This window comes from Juglans regia, chromosome 6, assembly GCF_001411555.2.
Source record: "Juglans regia cultivar Chandler chromosome 6, Walnut 2.0, whole genome shotgun sequence".
Taxonomy (NCBI): Eukaryota; Viridiplantae; Streptophyta; class Magnoliopsida; order Fagales; family Juglandaceae; genus Juglans; species Juglans regia.
In genome coordinates, this window is record NC_049906.1 from 2,806,382 (window position 1) to 2,824,221 (window position 17,840).

At 37.7% G+C, this 17,840-nt stretch overlaps 2 protein-coding genes across 3 annotated transcripts; one reads left to right on the top strand and one right to left on the bottom strand.

Moving 5' to 3' along the window:
- Window positions 1-81: 81 nt before the first annotated feature.
- Window positions 82-2,670, bottom strand: LOC109010899 (magnesium dechelatase SGRL, chloroplastic-like). Its single transcript, XM_018991854.2, has 5 exons — window positions 2,330-2,670; window positions 1,571-1,747; window positions 1,337-1,495; window positions 821-967; window positions 82-578 (listed from the first exon to the last, which is right to left on the bottom strand). Exons 1-5 carry the CDS (start codon window positions 2,498-2,500, stop codon window positions 465-467), a joined length of 768 nt encoding a protein of 255 aa, XP_018847399.2. The 5' UTR covers window positions 2,501-2,670; the 3' UTR covers window positions 82-464.
- Window positions 2,671-4,517: 1,847 nt separating this feature from the next.
- Window positions 4,518-17,840, top strand: LOC109010898 (probable methyltransferase PMT25). 2 transcript variants are annotated; one of them, XM_035690982.1, is made up of 9 exons: window positions 4,518-4,805; window positions 5,597-6,498; window positions 6,579-6,728; window positions 14,513-14,783; window positions 14,873-14,983; window positions 15,097-15,271; window positions 16,495-16,764; window positions 17,101-17,295; window positions 17,388-17,840. In XM_035690982.1, exons 2-9 carry the CDS (start codon window positions 5,632-5,634, stop codon window positions 17,614-17,616), a joined length of 2,268 nt encoding a protein of 755 aa, XP_035546875.1. In that variant the 5' UTR covers window positions 4,518-4,805; window positions 5,597-5,631; the 3' UTR covers window positions 17,617-17,840. The 2 variants fall into 2 exon arrangements, with proteins under 2 accessions (XP_035546875.1, XP_018847397.1); XM_018991852.2 differs by having other exon boundaries at window positions 4,518-4,719.

The window sequence follows — 17,840 nt, forward strand, 5'->3', positions numbered from 1 at the left end:
GGAAATTGATTTATACAGGCTTAGGATGTGTTAGTCTCGCAGAGTAGATCATATATATAACAATCTTTGACGAACAACAAATAAATGAAACATACCATGCATAGTAATCATCACCTCTTGAGCTTAGCTTCCTTTGAGATAGAATAGAATTGACACATACACAAAAATCCAACCAAAGACATCAGCCCTTTTCTGATTCAACAAATGAAGGAAATCGTCTCAGCTACACAAGAATTGTGTCAATATTCCATTTGAATGAGTGTGTGAATTGTAAAGAATCAAGTACTTCCACATTTCTTATGTGAGCTTGGCCTTTATCACTTCCCCTAAGAGCTTCTTAAGGGCTTCACTAAGAATAATGAATCCTGATTTTGGCCCAGTCACCTGCAAATTGCTGTCTCTTTGGCATGAAGATTAGAAAAACCGTTTATGATTCAAGCTGCCGGCCTGTTATGTGCAGTACTTCAAAGAAGGAAGGCAAAAAGAACTTGGATGATGGATTTTGGGCGTCTCCACTTCTGCGTTAAACCATCTTCACTTCCACTTAATAACCCTTGGGTTTGGTCCCCTTGTCTTCCCTGAGAAATTAATTATAAAATAAGATAATATGATAATTCTCTCTTTTCATGTCATATTTAAAGTTTCGATTTCAAGTTCTTGTAACTTACAAAGCAAGTTTTCGTTATTGGATATTGACATTTCAATTAGACCTTGATGAGTATTCTTCAAGAAGAGATTGAAAATATATCTAGACTCCACTCCAACAGACATATTTACTAACAGGAGGAGATTGAGTACAATGTTTGATGTATGAATTTACCACTGCAGCATTCTTTAGAGCACCCCAACATTCTGTCCGATTATACTTTTGCAAACTAGAATGGAAATATACCCTCACCAAAGCATTCAGTAACTCCGGATGCTCTCCAAAAAGTACTGAATCTCCATGTAGTACAGCTTTGAGCACCTGGTTTGCATCAACAGCCATTTAGCATTTTTATGGTTTATAAGCACAAAGTAGAAAAATATTCACGTCTGCAAAGACTATCATGATGAGGGAAAGGTGTCGGTGTTAGGCTGATGATAGATGGTGTCTATGCCATCTAGACCTTGCTGTCTAAGGTCCATATATTCATTACTGCAAATAAAGGAGAGACGTTATGTTTTTAGTTTTACAGTTAAAAGGCCTATTGGCTCAGCAAAAGTTGGATAACACTTTCTGCTATTTTGGGTTGCCATGTCAAACATCTACTAGATTTGTCCTAGCTAGTTAATCTGAAGTCCCTTTGACAACAAATGGGATATGGCAAGTAGAAATTATAGAAACCAGACTCACCAAAGGCAATTCCTTCGAGAATATGTGGTATCTAAACTCAGCAGCCAGGTCTAGCAGGGGATTGGGACCACTGATAAAGCAATGGACATGAAGACACATTTGATCGTTCACTTTCTTCCATTCTGCAACTACATCATCCTTATTATACCATCCATTCAACTGCCATGGACACACAAACAAAATTAAAAGTGGTCGTGTTTACTTATATGCAGATTAAGTTGAGTAAATAAATACCTGATCAAGGTTGATGACATTAGAGATAGTTAAGGTTAAGTTAGCAGTAAAGTCACAGTGGGATAGGATGTAGGTTCTTGGAATAATTCCTGAACACTTGTTCAAGTCTTCTCCCATGTAAATTACTTTCAGCTTTGAAGCTTCGAATCTTGCCGGAGGACCGAAAAGCCTAGCAGCCTGTCATTAAGAATATGACCCAATTAGGCAACTAAGAACACCAATTAATAACTGCTGCAAAATGAACATAACCATCTTGTGTTTGCGCTGCTTCAAACAAGCAATCATGGTTTTGGAACAAATAAGCAAACCTCAAGACAGATTCAGAGATTGGATCACGTTTAAATTGTTAAGCTATTTTATTGGGCATACAAAATGAAAGGATCCGGATATGCATAATTGAAATACAATTTAAGACTGGAGACAGATATATAGGGGAAGGGCTTGTTTAATTTCAAAATTGGGTTGGAACTAGAAATGTAAGAGAATCAACCATTTTTAAAAACTACACAACAACTACACATTTTAGTCCATGTTAACTCCAACATTCTGAAACCAAACTATTGTTCTGGGGCTATAGGAGTATCTTCGACAGCATTATCAGATAGAGCACTGCTCAAGCTGGCAACTAAGAAGTACCTAAGAACTCAAACCCAGAAGGCTTTCGGGCGTCGATTATATGTCTGCCTTTAACTCTTAGCGACATTGCCATTGTATGAAGTACATTTCATATTAACATAGAAATAAGAAAGAGAAGGGCACCTCAGAGACAAGAGGATTGTACGAGACTCCAGTATTGTTTATGGAAGAAAGGAGAACAGGACTCGATCTGCATGATGGTTTAAACTTTGTTTTGTTGAGGAAATCCCTCTGTGGTGATTGGAAGAAAGCATAGCAGGCACAATGGCAGGCCATGGAAGATACATAACACATACACAATCTTCTTCTTCATCTTTTACACCTCACCATTGTCTTCTCTCAAGCTCATCTTAGAGAGAGAGAGAGAGAGAGAGAGAGAGAGAGACAGAGAGTGATCATGTGGGGAATTGTAGTTCATAGTTTGGTTCATGTGGACTGTGATTCTCATGCTCCAAAGTCTCAAATCTTTGTCAAAACGTTGCATCCACACATTCATTTCAAATTGAAAGAAGTTAACAAATTTGATTGGTGGTGGAGCTAAATGTTGGTGGTACGTCATGACCAATGGCTTCAATTTTTGATTAGCTGTGGATAATGTCACTACGTGGCTTTTGCCAGACTTCTGCATAGATACATATCCTTTTTCTAATGAACATTAAAGTAGAAAATAGACTAATCATAGTCGGGTGGGCACTAAATAATTTAAATCCATGTTTTTTTTATATAAAAAAAAAATCTTTATATTAATAAAATTAATAAACATGAGAATACATGATTTAAGGGTGGGAGACCCAATAAGGAAAATAATAAATGGAAGCTAATTGAGAGCTGTATAAAGTTGCAGTTTTTATACAACCGCTTGACAGATTATAAACAAGTAATGTACATATAAAAGTAGGAGATGCAATATTTCTTGAAAAATAGTAATTTTATTTACTTATAAGTATCGTGCAATTCTTTTTTTAAAAATTTGTAATTAATTTTTTTTTTTATGTGTAAGTCTCGTATTTACTTATTTTTTTAAATGAATCGAACGATACTTACACTCTACGACTATAAATATAATTTTTTTAAAAAAAAAAAAGAATTGTCATAGAAAGTGAGACTTTTTTTTCAAATGAATTTTACTTTTTCTCAAAAAAAGTATCACGGAATTTAGATAAATTATTTTCTTTCCTAATATTCTTATTTTTAATCAAATGCAAGAAGTGAATAGAGAAAGGTATAAAATATGGGTGGGTAGGTGTGTGCGTCGGTGCATCTGTACGGTGCAAACATCGCCATCTGATTTTATTTATATTTAAATGTTGAGATGAGATGATATAAATTGAATTGAATTAAGATAAAAATTAAAAGTTGAATAAAATATTATTTTTTAATATTATTATTATTTTAAAATTTTTAAAAAATAAATTAATTTATTATATTTAATACAAAAATTTTAAAAAAATTATAATAATATAATAAAATAAGTCGAGAAGTTGAATCTAAACTCACCTAATCGTCCATCCTCCATTTGGTTGGTGGAGGGGCATTATTGTGTTAGATGGCTAGACTTGTCCAGTACACGTGATTGCAGTCTGCTGCACTAACTCATCAAAGAAACAAAAGCTACGTTTGTCATCCACTATCAACATCAAAAGTCTCAATTTTTTTGACACAGTTTCATTTTACAATGATTGTATTTTATCATCAATCTGTGATATTTTGTAAAGATAATTTCCTTGGGAAATTAAGGAAAGTGTAAAGGGGGGGAACAAGTTAGAGAACTAGAGCAGAATGGCAAAGTTCTTTTTAGGGAAAAACACAGGTGTCTACCTATATTGCATGAGATCTAGTAGTGTCAATGAGAAGTTGAGCTCCTGACAAAGTCACCTTCTTTTGAGTCCAGCTGAAAAAACCATTAATAAATGAGTTTTTCTACAAATTCATAACTGTTCATATCACATATCCTATATTTATAATTTTTTTTATAAGTGTAAAGTATAGAATGATGAATAATATCTGAAGAAAAGAATTTTTCTTAATAAATTATACTAAAGAAAAATAGTACCAATAAAAATGATTTTTTAGTAATCGTAGATCTCTCTTAGTTATAAATAATCATATAAAAAAAATTCTAATAATAAAAATAATATTTTTTTGAAATACAATAGGAGATCTCTCCTAGTTATATATAATAATAACGAAAAATACTTAATAAAAATAATATTTTTAACAATCCTAGATCTCTCCTAGATATTCTCCTAAACAAAGTTCCTTCTTTTCGACCCTTGCAAAGTTGCAATGCAAAGATTACTCATAAAAGAAAGAAAATTAAAAATTAAAAACCGAAATTGACGGGAGCTGTCGTCCATAAAATGACCCCAGTTCTCTGCACTTGGCAACAATGGCAAGTCTGCTTCTGGGTTCACTCACGCTCTTCATAGTCTTTGCACGAAGAGAACAATAGAGAAAAACAGTAGACCCGAGATCCCCGATCTCTTCACTCAGACCACGGAAAGTAAAAAGGGGTACAGATCAAAAAGTCCTTTTCTCAATCTTCCTTCCCTGATAATTTTATCACATTATTTTACAGAGCGTGATAGCCAACACAGTTGTATGCGTCCTCGTTCATTGATATTTTTGCTTTATATTTCAGAATTTACACTTGTGTAATATAGTGCTCGAGATAATTTTTCTATGTTCAACTTTCTAATTATACTCCGTGTTTCAGAGGTTATTGTTTGAGTAGTGATTTTGAGATATTATATTGAACTTCGATGGTTCCGCCTTCTTTATACTTATAGGTCGATTCCTACTGTAATGGGTATTGCTCTCATTTGTCAAAGTTGTGAGCTTTTTGCTTTTAGGTAATATAGTGCTTGATAATTTTTTTGCCTGAGCTTGTTTCTCTGAGTTCATCTTTCGGGTTACAATTTATGCTTCAGAAGTTATTGTTTTCTCTGTAGTAGTAATTTGGAGTTATCGTATTCAACTTGAATGGTGAAAATTCACTGACAGTGGTTCTATTGTTGAATTTGAAGTTACCGTTTTAGGCCTGTGAATTCAGTAAGAATAAAATCATATGATTTATATTAAGCTTATGTATCCAGAAAAGTACTCACCAATGAAAAAAGAGAGTTGAATATTATATATTACCAAAGAGCAATGCGACTCTTCAGTCAGAATTTGTTATCCCAGTCATGTTGGCTAATGTAGCGCATTATAAATGACTTACCATATCAAATGGAAAGTCACTTAAATTAAAATGAGTTGCATCAATCAGTATGGCTGGGGTGACAGAATCAGGATGAAGAACCACATGTCACATTTCAAAACGATGACTGGTTAAACGGAATTCGAATTTGGGAGGTGTGCGTTTACTGATTTTTGATATTTCCCTTCCAGGTGTATATAATAGCGGATATCTGCCCCTAGAAAACATGGCTCAGGTGAAATATTCTCGAGTCGATGGGAGGAAGTCTTCAAGTTACTGTTCAACCATATCTATAGTGGTTTTCGTTGCATTTTGTTTAGTTGGGATTTGGACTTTAATGTCGTCCATTGTTCCAACTCAGAATTCGGACTTGACTTCAGAGCAAGCCGTAAATCAAGTGGTGACTGAAAAGGGTTCTAGGCAATTCGACAATTCAGGTGGTTTGCCTGAGGATTCTACAAAAGAAGATAGCAACACAAGAAATGACCAAAACATAATCGAAAGGGAGTCTGGGAATGTTGCCGAGGAAAATCAGGAGGAAGTGGCTACAAAGGAGAGCTCTGACAGTGAGCAGACAGGCTTAGAGGAGAGACAGGGTAACAATGAATCAGACTTGGTTGAGGGTGAAAATAAAATTAACACAGACGAGAGTCAAGATGGACCAAAGCAGGTAGATGAAGTGCTTGGTGAGACCGTCGAAAAGGATGCTGCTGAGAATAACAAGGAAATCCAGGAAAAAAATCAGGGCTCAGATGAGCTTTTACCTGCTGGTGCTCAGTCTGAAATTTTGAATGAAACTAACACTCAAAATGGGGCTTGGTCAACCCAAGCAATAGAGTCCGAGAATGAAAAGGAATCACAACAATCTTCAATAACTAAGGATGACAGTGACTGCAGATGGAAACTTTGTAATGTAACTGCTGGGCCAGACTACATCCCTTGCCTTGACAATTGGCAAGCTATTAGAAAGCTGCCAAGTATGAGCCACTTTGAACATCGAGAAAGGCATTGCCCTGATGAAGCTCCAACATGTCTTGTTCCTCTACCTAAAGGATATAGGCAGCCAATTAAGTGGCCGGAAAGCAGAGGAAAGGTATTATAACACATATGATGCATTGATGAAAAATCAAGTTTACTTGATGTTGAGATGTGTTGTTCTGGTTCCTAATGCAGATATGGTATTACAACGTTCCCCACACAAAGCTTGCAGTGGTTAAGGGGCACCAAAATTGGGTTAAAATTACCGGTGAATACCTCACTTTTCCTGGTGGTGGAACTCAGTTCATAAATGGTGCTCTTCACTACATCGATTTCATTCAAAAAGTGAGCCTTTTTGCTTTTATTTTATGCTCCACCTGCGTCTTATGAACAACAGTTATTTTGTTAAATGTAATTTCATAAAAGCATGTAATATAAGTGTATAAAAAACATTAGGGAGGTAGAAATAATTTTGATATATTGTGAATGAGGTACTTTGTATCTCATCTCATGGATCTGAATGCAACTGTCTTGGTGCAAACATGGACCTATTTGTTTGCATTCTGTTTAAGCATCCTTAGTAGCTCCCCTATTTTTTTAGGTGACTTTAAACTAGTTCAGTTCTTTGTTTCTCAAGACGCTTAACAAGAGGAGGCTTTAAACATGACCCGGAGCTTTATATGTCTTTTGTTGTACACTACACATGAGAATTCACTATTGCAATTCTTATTTCTATGCATGTGCATATTTGCTAAAAGAACTACAAATTCTCTATTAGCTTCAGCTGAATGAAAACAGAAAGTTAAAAAGGCCCTTTTTTGGGTTTCCTGATAGGTCAAAACACCATGAGATTTCTTAATGTCTTTGTAGCGAGAATTTTGGAAGATCCTTATGTGGCCTCTTTGAGCTTACTGGGATTATTTTAATTTGATTTTTTTTCTTATTTCTAACTGGATGAAACTCTGTTGATTCTATCAAATGCACTAGCCTCTGCACTTATTTTCCATTCTTGCAACTTGTCCTTGTCATCTGCTTCACTTTCCTATGCATGTGATAGTTCTTTGTTTTGTCATGTGACACCAATTTTATATAACCTTGACACTATCTGGCTTCTTTTATCTTGGACATTCATCAAGGATAATCTACTTATAAAAAGAAAATCATTGGAAATATTCTACTTTTCCGTGAGTGAGGTCAAGAGTAGTCAAGAGAAATTCTGAACCTACATCTAGACAAAAAGAGTTTTGGGAGAATTTCTCCTTATTTTCTCTTCTCTCTCTCATGACTTCGTGTTGTCTTCTTATTTCTGTTGCATATTCCTAAATCTTCCCGTTAATTGCAGTTACATTTTTGTCTCCTCTTCTCTTTTGTTTCTTTTCTCCCTACATTTTTCTTTCTTTCTTTCCTGTTCTTTTGCATTCTCTTTTCGGCCTGGGCATTTTTTTGTCTTGTTGGTATGGTGTTTGAGAAAAGTGTTTTGGTGGACTTGAAGATATTCACATTTTCAGTGGTTAAGGAAGGGTTGTTGCGTATCACGGAAAGAAGTATAGGAAAGTGAAAAAATTTGTTATCATATGCAAGGTGACGACGAGATGGTTAGAGAAGACAATTGCTGCTTGTGTTGATTCAAGAGATTGTGATTTCCACAAGACATTGCCTGAAGGGAACCGAGCTTTTCGAGCACAATATTGTGTTAATTTTATGGGTGGACTTTAATGGCATGGAATTTCATGAGTTTCTAGTTTCTAATGTTCCCACCTAGTTAGGATGGGAGCAGTAGAACTTTTCTTTGTAATTGACACTTTTTGGATGAATATATACTTATTTTACTTATCAAAAAAAAATTTTATGGGTGTTATTTGGTGATTGCATAGTATGGTGATGGCGGCAGGAATGACTTCATTGTCATACTTGAGGGCATCGACGGGAAGGGATGGAGGAGTTTTGTTGAAATGATTAAGGATTTAGGTTATGCGGAATCCTCTGTTTCGATCACCAATAAGAGGAAGATTTGATTATGGAGATAAAGTTCAGGCTCGCGGCGGGGATTGAGTTCCTTCCAAGTCGATGTTGTTGGGCACTGAAGGGTCTTCTAAGGCGGTGTTGTTGAAATTGATGTCTTCTCCAGTCATTTAGCTCCCGAGGGATCAAATGAGGGTTTCTAAGGACTCTTGGGGCAATGTAGTGACAAAGGTAGGTGGCAGAGTAGTGAAGTCTAGTGACATTCCCAATCAAATTATCGTCTCAATAGGTGGCATTGGTGTTTCCGAGGGAGGATCGTCAGGTTGGGTAGAGGAAGGGTCACTGGTGGAGGTGAAGTAAGAACTGATTGAAAATAAAGAGAGGATCAACAGTATTCTGTTGAGGCTTGATAAGGTGATGGGCTTGGGGGAACTTGTGGGCCGTAAGTCTAGGACGGAGGGGCTGGAAAATGATGATCTTTGGGTAGTGGGCTTGAGTTTTAACAAAGGGGTTGACAAAAAGAAAGGTTGTATTTCTAAAGGGTTGTTTGAGAATCCAGTGGGCTGTGATAAGGGGCCCAAACCCAATGTTTTAGATAAAGGAGAAAAAAATCGAGTCGATTTCTAAGAAGACTTCCTTGCCTGTGTCGGTGTGGCAATGAAGAATGCTATCGGGCCTTTCTCGGGCTCTAACTCAAACAACCTTAGCCTACCACCGGCGATGGCTCCTTCGACGCTGGGGTTAACATAGAAAAGTTCGCCTATCGATTCTGCCCGTAGGATAAGTATACAATTGCCGAAAGTTATGCCGAAGTATTCTCCTGAGTTTTCGCCGGTGGTTTTGCTAGTATTTTCAAGTCAGGTGGTGGCTCCTCCGGCTTGGGGCTTAACTCATATTAGTTCACCGGTCATTCCCTCCCATGATGACCCAACAAGCCCCTAAATTCACCGGCCATTCTGCCAATCATGCCTCAGGACCAGCTTGTCGAGAGGCACAATTCTCTAAAGGAGATAGAAACCCAACTTGTCGAGTTGAAGGCAGCGATAACTTTCTTGTCTTCGAAAATAGACCAGCTTTCAGCTGGAGGCAACAGGGTGGTAAGAAACATGATAGGCCCGAATCCTTTAAACTTAGAAAAAAGAAAACGGAAGATCGGATTCGGCCCTGTTCCTATAACCATATCCAAGAGAGTATGGCGGGACAAAAGGAAATCTGGGTTATTTGAAGTGGGGTCTACATCGGGTATTGGCGTAGAGACATTAGTAATGGAATGTCATTCGTCTCATGTAACACAGGATAGATCGATAGTCGGTATTATACCCTTAGTCTTTGAAGAAACTATGGCTCCCTCGTCAGAGTTGAAGGAAAAGGGTGTACTGCTGAGGTCTGAAGGAGATGTAGGATCCACTATCACCCCAAAGGTGAAGAGACTTGCTATCACCCCAGAATCTCCAATGGGGACTCCGATACCATTGGAGAGAACCAATGGAGTTACTGGAGAACCATTGGGTTTGGCGCTGGTGCCTTGTGTAGAGGAATGTCTAGAACCGGGAGTGCAGTTTGATGGGGATATTGTGGCTCCCCTGGTCTCTCTTCCTCCAATAGCGGATTGGATTTTGCCTAAAGTTAACGAGATTTAGCAGTTCGTGGGAATTTCACATGGAGGATGTGAAGACCAATTTAACGAACTAATTACTGCGATCGAGGCAAGCTGCACACTTGAATCCAAATCAAGCTTCAAGAAAAGCAGGGAGTTATAGCGTCTTTTTTCGGCAATCAACTACGACACTAAGGGTGGTAGTTCAACTAGAGGGAAGTCTAAAGGCAAGGCATTGTGAAGACGGGAATCAAGGTGTTGGGGTTGGTGTTCGGGTAGAGTTTTAGTTCTACGGGAAACAAGAGATTGGGGTCGGGTCTGATGTACTTTGAGTTGGTTTTTTTATGGGCTTTTTGGGTCATTAGGGGCTTATTGGGTCATTTTAGGCAAGGTGTTTTCTTGTATATATTTAGTGTACTTGGTTTCTCCTTTTGATATATACAATATTTTTACTTATAAAAAAAAAATGTCTAGGAAGGCGGTCGACTTATTGTTATGCTAGAGAGGAATTTAGGGTAATCATCAAATGGCTGCTATTTGGAAGATGGTGCCTTTATGTCTAATGTGGTGTACTTGGAATGAAAGGAACGGTCGATGCTTTGATAACAGGGAGCGGTCGATGGAAGGGTTTAGGGACTTTTTTTAATCATACATTGTTACTTTGGGCTTCAGCTATTGTATTGAATGAGACTAGCCTTAATGACTTTTATGCTGATTTTCACAGCACTTAGCTTGTAATTAGGATCACCTCTTGTATACTTCTTGTGTATTTGGACTATGCCTAATTATGTGATTAATAAAATTTTCTTACTTATAGAAAAAAAAACCGCAACAAGCGCCTCTGTGTTAAAAATTTATTTCGCCAATGGATGGTTGATATTATTTGCTTATAGGAAACAAAGTTATAGTTGGTTGATAGGAGAATTGTCAGAAGTCTATGGAGATGCCTTTATGTGGGGTGGGTATTCCTTGCTTTGAACGGGGCTTCTAGTGCTATTATTGTGATGTGGGACAAGAGGATTGTGGAACTTCTAGAGGAGTGTATTAGGGAATTCTCGGTGGCTTGTCTTTTCAAGAATGTGGAAGATGGGTTGAATGGGCTTTCACGGGCGTTTACAGGCCTAATTTGGATAATAGTAGAAGGATTATGTGGGACGAGATTTCAATGTTGCTCGGTTTCCGAGTGAGTGGCCGGGGGAGTATTGGTTAAATACAGCTATGGTGGGATTTTCTGATTTGAATTTTGATATGGAGTTATTGGATTTGCCGCTGGTGGAGGGTGCTTTCACTTGGTCCAACAACCAAGTTTGGTCAAGGTTGGACAGATTTCTTGTTTCCCCTCCTTGAGAGGCTCATTTTCCAGAGTGCTGCCTAAAAACAATGCTTAGAGTCTGTTCGGATCATTTCCTATCATATTGGATTGTGGGGTATTCATGGGGGTAGTAGGTATTTCAAGTTTGAAAATATATGGTTAAAAGCTGAAGGTTTTGTGGATATGATGAGACAATGGTGGTCTTCGTACCAATTTATTGGTACCCCAAGTGTTATATTGGCAAATAAGCTTAAATCTTCAAAGAATGATTTGAAGAAGTGGAATGTGGAAGTTTTTGGAATGTTGATAGTCAAAGGAAGTCCCTCTTTGAGGAGTTGCATAGGTTGGATGAGAGGGCTGAGATTAGGGTTTTATTGGAGGAGGAGTTGAGTAGTAAACGTTTCAGTGACAGCTGAACTTGAAAACCTGATTTTGTTGGAGGAGATTTCGTGGAGGCAGAAATCTTGGGCTGTTTGGTTGAAATAAGGAGATTGATGCTATTGAGATGCTCCATTTTGACGGTCGTGTTATTGATGATCATTCTGATATTAAGGGATCGTTTGGATACTAAAAATATCTCAGAATATCTGTAAATAATAGTGAAATAGTTTGTGAATAGTAATGAAGTAGTATGAGAACAATTGACTTCCCAAATAGGCCCTAAGAAGCTTGTAGTTCATTATTATGAAACACTTCTCTCGGAACACCACTTGTGGAGGCCAAAATCTGATGGGCTGACTTTTGAGTCATTTCATTTTCCAAGTGCAAGTTGGTTGGGGAGACCATTTGAGGAGGATGAGGTGCACCTTGTGGTTGAAGGGATGGCTAGAGACAAAGCCCCTGGGCCGGATAGTTTCTCTATGGCATTTTTTCAGGACTGTTGGGATGTTGTGAAGGGCGACATTATGAGTGATTTTCATGAATTCTTTTCTTATATAAAGTTTGAGAAATGTCTCAATACAACATTGTTAGCGCTCATTCCTAAAAGGGCAGTGGAGATGGATGTCAAAGATTTTTGTCATATTAGCCTTGTAAATGGGGTGTACAAGATTACATTTAAAGTACTTGCTAACCGTATTAAAAAGTCATGGAGAAGATAATTTTGAAACCTTAAAATGCTTATGTTAAGGGGTGAAAAATTCTTGATTTGGTTCTTATTGCAAATGAATGTTTGGAGCAAATGAATGGTTGGAGAGTAGATTGAGAATGAGTGCCAGGTATTTTATATAAGTTGGATATGGAGAAGGTATATGACCATGAAAATTGGGATTTCCTCTTTTGTTTACTTGAGAGATGTGATTTGGGGATAGATGGCATGTGTGGATTAAACATTGTGTAACTATGGCTCAGTTTCCCGTCTTGGTTAATGGAACCCCTTGCTGGTTTTTTTAACAGCACACATGGTTGAGACAAGGGGAGCCGATCCACCCTTTTCTCTTTGTGATTGTTATGGATGCGCTCAGTCGAATGCTGGATGCTGCGGTTGGTGCGGGATTTCTTTTTGGCTTTTATGTGGGAAGCCCTAACAATGGTTTTATTAATGTTTCCCATCTTCCTTTTGCAGATGACACCATTATTTTGTGATAAGGATCTGGGTCACATTTAGGCATTGAAGGCTCTTTTGATTTGTTTTGAAGCTGTTTCTGAACTTATGGTGAACCTTGGGAAATCCAAGATGATGCCGGTAGGTTATGTTAGGAATATTAGAAGGTTGGCAAGTATTTTGGGCTGTAAGGTTTCTTTGTTGCCAATGAAATACTTGGGTCTTCCACTTGTGGCCTCCTTCAAGGCTAAGACTATATGGGATGGGTTTGTGGAGAAAATTGAGAGGAGATTGGTTGGATGGAAAAGGTTGTGCTTGTCAAAAGGGGAAGAACCCCTCTTATTAAGAGTACAATTTTTAATCTTCCCACATTTTTTTTTTTATCTCATTTTCCATTGCCAGCAAGTGTGGCTAATCGAATTGAGCATAATTTCTGAGCTTTCTTGTGGGGAGGAATTGGAGAGGAGACTAAGTTTTACTTGGTCAAGTGGAATAAGATATTTACACCGATTTCTAGTGGAGGGTTGGGAATTCGAAATATGAAGATTTTTAATAAGGCACTCAGGAAATGGTTATGGAGGGACCATAAGGAAGTGGAGTCTTTATGGAAGATTATTATTGAGTTGAAGTATGAGAGAACTGAGAAGTGAGAACTGAGAAGTGCGCATGATGTTCATTTGTGGAAGAATATTAGAAATCAATGGGAGGATTTTGATCGTTTTATTAGGTTCGTGGTTGGTGATGGATCTAGGGTCAGTTTTTGGCATGTCTTTTGGTGTGGTGATTCAGCTCTTAAGACCATGTTTCCCTCTTTCTTTCGGTTGGCTCTTAATCAGGAGGCTTCAGTGTCTGAATTGTTGGTTTGTTCTAGTGGTTCCCCCGCGTGGAATGTTTATTTCTGTAGAGCTGCTCATGATTGGGAAATTGGAGTTATTTCTGATTTTCACAGTTTATTGTATTCATTGAATTTTGGTAATTATGTGGCGAACAGGATGCCATGGGTGAAGACAGGGGAGTAGGAAGTTTTCTGTACAATCATTGTATAAGGTCTTGTCATGCCAAAATCATACTTCATTCCCTTGTGCCTATTTGGAAAAGTAAGGTGCCACCCAAGATTGCTTTCTTTGGCTGGACAACATCTTTTGAGAAAATTTTAATGTTGGATAATTTGAGAAAGAGGGGCCTCATTGTAATGGATTGGTGTTATATGTGTAAGAAGAGTGGGGAGTTGGTAGATTATCTTTTACTTCACCGTGAGGTGACAAGAATGTTATGGGTGCAAATCTTTAATAGATCGGGCATTGCTTGGGTAATGCCCAAGAGGATGGTTGATTTTTTTGCATGTTGGCAAAGATGTAGGACCAATTCACATATTGAGGATGTATGGAGGATGATTCCTCTATTTATCATGTGGTGTTTATGGATTGAAAGGAATGGTTGAAGCTTTGAAGATAAGGAGTGTTCTTCGGATGAGCTAAGAGGTTTCTTCTTCCATACTTTATTTCTTTGGGCATCCTCTTGTGTACTTGATAGAGCTTGCTTCAATGATTTTCTTGTATCACTTTCTAGCTCCTTATTATGTAACTAGGTGTATGCTGTTTGTATACCCAGCTAGGGTGTCCTGGTTTTGTGTTTTAGTTTCCAGAGCATAATCTGTTGCTGAGACTTTTTTTTTTCCTGACAATGCATGGGGGATATTGGTATTGACAATGCAGTCACTTCCTGCCATTGCATGGGGGAAAAGAAGCCGTGTGATATTAGATGTTGGGTGTGGAGTGGCTAGCTTTGGAGGTTTTCTTTTCGAAAGAGATGTTCTTGCAATGTCTTTTGCTCCCAAAGATGAGCACGAAGCTCAAGTACAGTTTGCACTTGAACGAGGAATCCCTGCCATATCGTCAGTTATGGGAACTAAAAGACTTACCTTCCCTAGTGGTGTATTTGATGTTGTGCACTGTGCACGCTGTAGGGTCCCATGGCACATTGAAGGTAATGTTTGCTTTCTCATTTGCTTTTCTCTTCTCTTCCCAGTTCAATTTTTTTTCTTGCCTAGAAATAAAATTTTAGGTACATCATAGGTGGTAAACTTCTTTTGGAACTGAATCGCGTCTTGCGACCTGGTGGTTACTTTGTCTGGTCTGCTACTCCAGTTTATCGGAAGAATCCTGAAGACTCGGGCATTTGGAAAGGTAGAATAATTTCTTTACAATGCAGGTTTCTCTCAAGAAAATGGGCTTTGGGATTGACTCTTAGATTCCTTTCTATTTTATTTTATTTTATTTTATGTGGTAATTGATGGCAGCAATGTCTGAGCTAACAAAGTCAATGTGCTGGGATCTGGTGGTGATTGGAGAGGACAAATTGGATGGAGTGAAAGCAGCAATATACAGAAAACCAACTTCCAACGAGTGCTATGAAAAGAGGCCGCAAAATGTGCCTCCCATATGCAAAGAATCTGATGATCCTAATGCTGCCTGGTATATCCTCTTTACCCCATAGTTTTACATATTGGTATTATCATGGTAGTGTTTTTTATGAGAGAGCCAAAGGCTCAACTTATATGTTTTCTCTTAATTTATGCAGGGATAGTACTTTACATGAAAATAATTTTTCTATACGTAGTGGCATTCATATTTCAAATGCTATTTTGTGACCCCATCAACATGTCTTGCCATAGATATTAATGCTTATTACCACAGAACGAAATTACAAATCACATGTGATATAAAAGGCAATTTATATCTAATAAATCAGGTTGTGACGTTCTATAGATCCCTGGTGCATATCAGATCATATGAGGCGTTATTGTTGCTGTACCTCCATGCTCTTACCTTCACAAATCAGAATCAATTCTACTTTTTAGGAGTACGTGGCCATGTCATTTTTGCAGACCACTTCTGGTTAACTAGAATGGTTTCTCAAGGGAAGTTTAACCATTAGTATGCTTGGATATATCCTGGATATTAATTGAAGCCTACAGGGTATTAGCAGGGATTTCCAGCTGACGTTCTCCTCCCCAAGGGAAGGTTCTTATGAGTAAAGTGTCATTTACTTAGCATTTGAGGACAATGGATCAATATGTAATATCCTTCATTGATAAAGGGCTCAAAAGGATTAAAAAAAAAAAGAACCCAAACAAACATTGAGATACAGATGCACCATAAACATTGAATTCAAACAAGCTATGGTAGTACATACATAATTTTTTTTGCTGAATAAGAAATTTTATTGAGACAAGTAGCAAGGCAAAGCCAAGTACACAGGGTATAGAAAAACTGAACCTAGTTACACGGTAGTACATACATAATCGCATACACTTAACTGAAAAAAAATAGGAATTAAGGGCATTTTTAGTTTTTCTTGCTCTCTATATTATGAGATGATTATTTAATTTACATACACTGTCACAGGAGTGCTAGAAATTGTAGTTTCATGATTTAAACATATATTATATTATGGGATAAATATGCAATTTCCTTATTTTGGTTATGGGAAAAGTTGAAAACAGGAGAATAGGATTAGGAAATCACTGAAGCGCGGATGATTTTACCTTCAAAAATGATTTTATCTTTATTCATATAGTTTCTTCTTTATCTTGGCAACTTCCTAGCTCCAGAATTGCTTCACTTTGCTACAGAAGCACCTCACATTTAAAAGGCTCTACAAGAATGCTTACTAGCGAATACTTGTTGTTTCTTAGGAATGTACCGATGCAAGCATGCATGCACAAAGTGCCAATCAATGCATCAGAGAGGGGGTCTCGCTGGCCTGAGCAATGGCCACGAAGGTTGGAGAAAGCACCTTACTGGTTGAATTCTCAGGTTGGAGTCTATCGCAAAGGTGCTCTGGAGGATTTCACTGCTGACTACAAACACTGGAGAAATGTTGTTTCCAAGTCATATTTGAATGGGATGGGAATCAATTGGTCTTCCGTGAGAAATGTTATGGACATGAGAGCTGTATATGGAGGGTAAGCATCGTAATTTTCTTGAATACTTTATTTCCATGAAAGTAATATCCTTGGCAGGCACTTGTAAAAGAGTGAATTCCTTTTGGCGCCATTATCTGATCATTACCCATCAATTTGAACTGAATGTGGTCAGCGTGGGTTAAATGATGGGAATACTCTTTCAGCATCCTATTATTGCATTTCATTCCTATGGTTATGAGATTTCCCTCTTATCAAAATAAATCAATGACATTTCCTTCTTCTAGTGTAGTAAGAAGATTGCAGGTTCATTTTCATTCATGTTTTCTTTCGTTTTCTGTTTTTTGATAAGCTTTACACAATGAATATTTCTTCTAGGTTTGCTGCGGCACTAAAGGACTTGAAAGTGTGGGTTATGAATGTGGTCCCGATTGACTCTCCGGACACACTCCCAATAATATATGAGCGTGGTTTATTCGGAATATATCACGACTGGTGTGAATCATTTAATACCTATCCCAGATCTTACGATCTTCTCCATGCAGACTATCTCTTCTCAACTCTTAAAAGGAGGTTTGTTATTTTTCGTACTGCATTCGATGTTTTATTCTTCAAAACAGACGTCCTTCGATTTATCTGGTCAAATGCCAATTTTCTGGTCACAGGTGCAACTTAGCGGCAGTGTTTGCAGAGGTTGATAGGATCCTTAGGCCAGAAGGAAAGCTGATCATACGGGACGATGGTGAAACCGTAGATGAAGTCGAGAAAATGGTTAAATCTTTAAAGTGGGAGATCAGATTAATTTATTCAGAAGACAATAAGGGATTGCTCTGTGTTCAGAAGACATTGTGGCGTCCCACAGAGATGGAGACAATTAAGTCAGCTATCGCTTAAGCATGATGCTTCAACTGACTTGACTGGCTGCTCTCATGCTTATATTATTAGTCTATTACGTTCGTTTTTTTAAACGTAATATCTAGATTTCTCTATTTATACATTATATGGCTGATTATTCAGCTATGTTTTATTTACTGTATTTATTCCATTTTTTCGTGTTTGATATCTGAAACTATTTTCTCATCGTATTATCGTTGATATAAATGCCCAGAAAGTTACTC

Bases quoted from the DNA above. Each gene is read 5' to 3' on its own strand.
- LOC109010899 (XM_018991854.2), bottom strand. From the start codon at position 2,500: ATGTGTTATGTATCTTCCATGGCCTGCCATTGTGCCTGCTATGCTTTC. The intron at 1,496-1,570 runs GTATTTATTTAC...TGTCCATGGCAG, and splicing joins ATGTCATCAACCTTGATCAG to TTGAATGGATGGTATAATAA. The intron at 579-820 runs GTAAATTCATAC...TTAATTTCTCAG, and splicing joins CTCTAAAGAATGCTGCAGTG to GGAAGACAAGGGGACCAAAC.
- LOC109010898 (XM_035690982.1), top strand. From the start codon at position 5,632: ATGGCTCAGGTGAAATATTCTCGAGTCGATGGGAGGAAGTCTTCAAGT. The intron at 6,499-6,578 runs GTATTATAACAC...TTCCTAATGCAG, and splicing joins GGCCGGAAAGCAGAGGAAAG to ATATGGTATTACAACGTTCC. The intron at 14,984-15,096 runs GTAGAATAATTT...AATTGATGGCAG, and splicing joins AGACTCGGGCATTTGGAAAG to CAATGTCTGAGCTAACAAAG.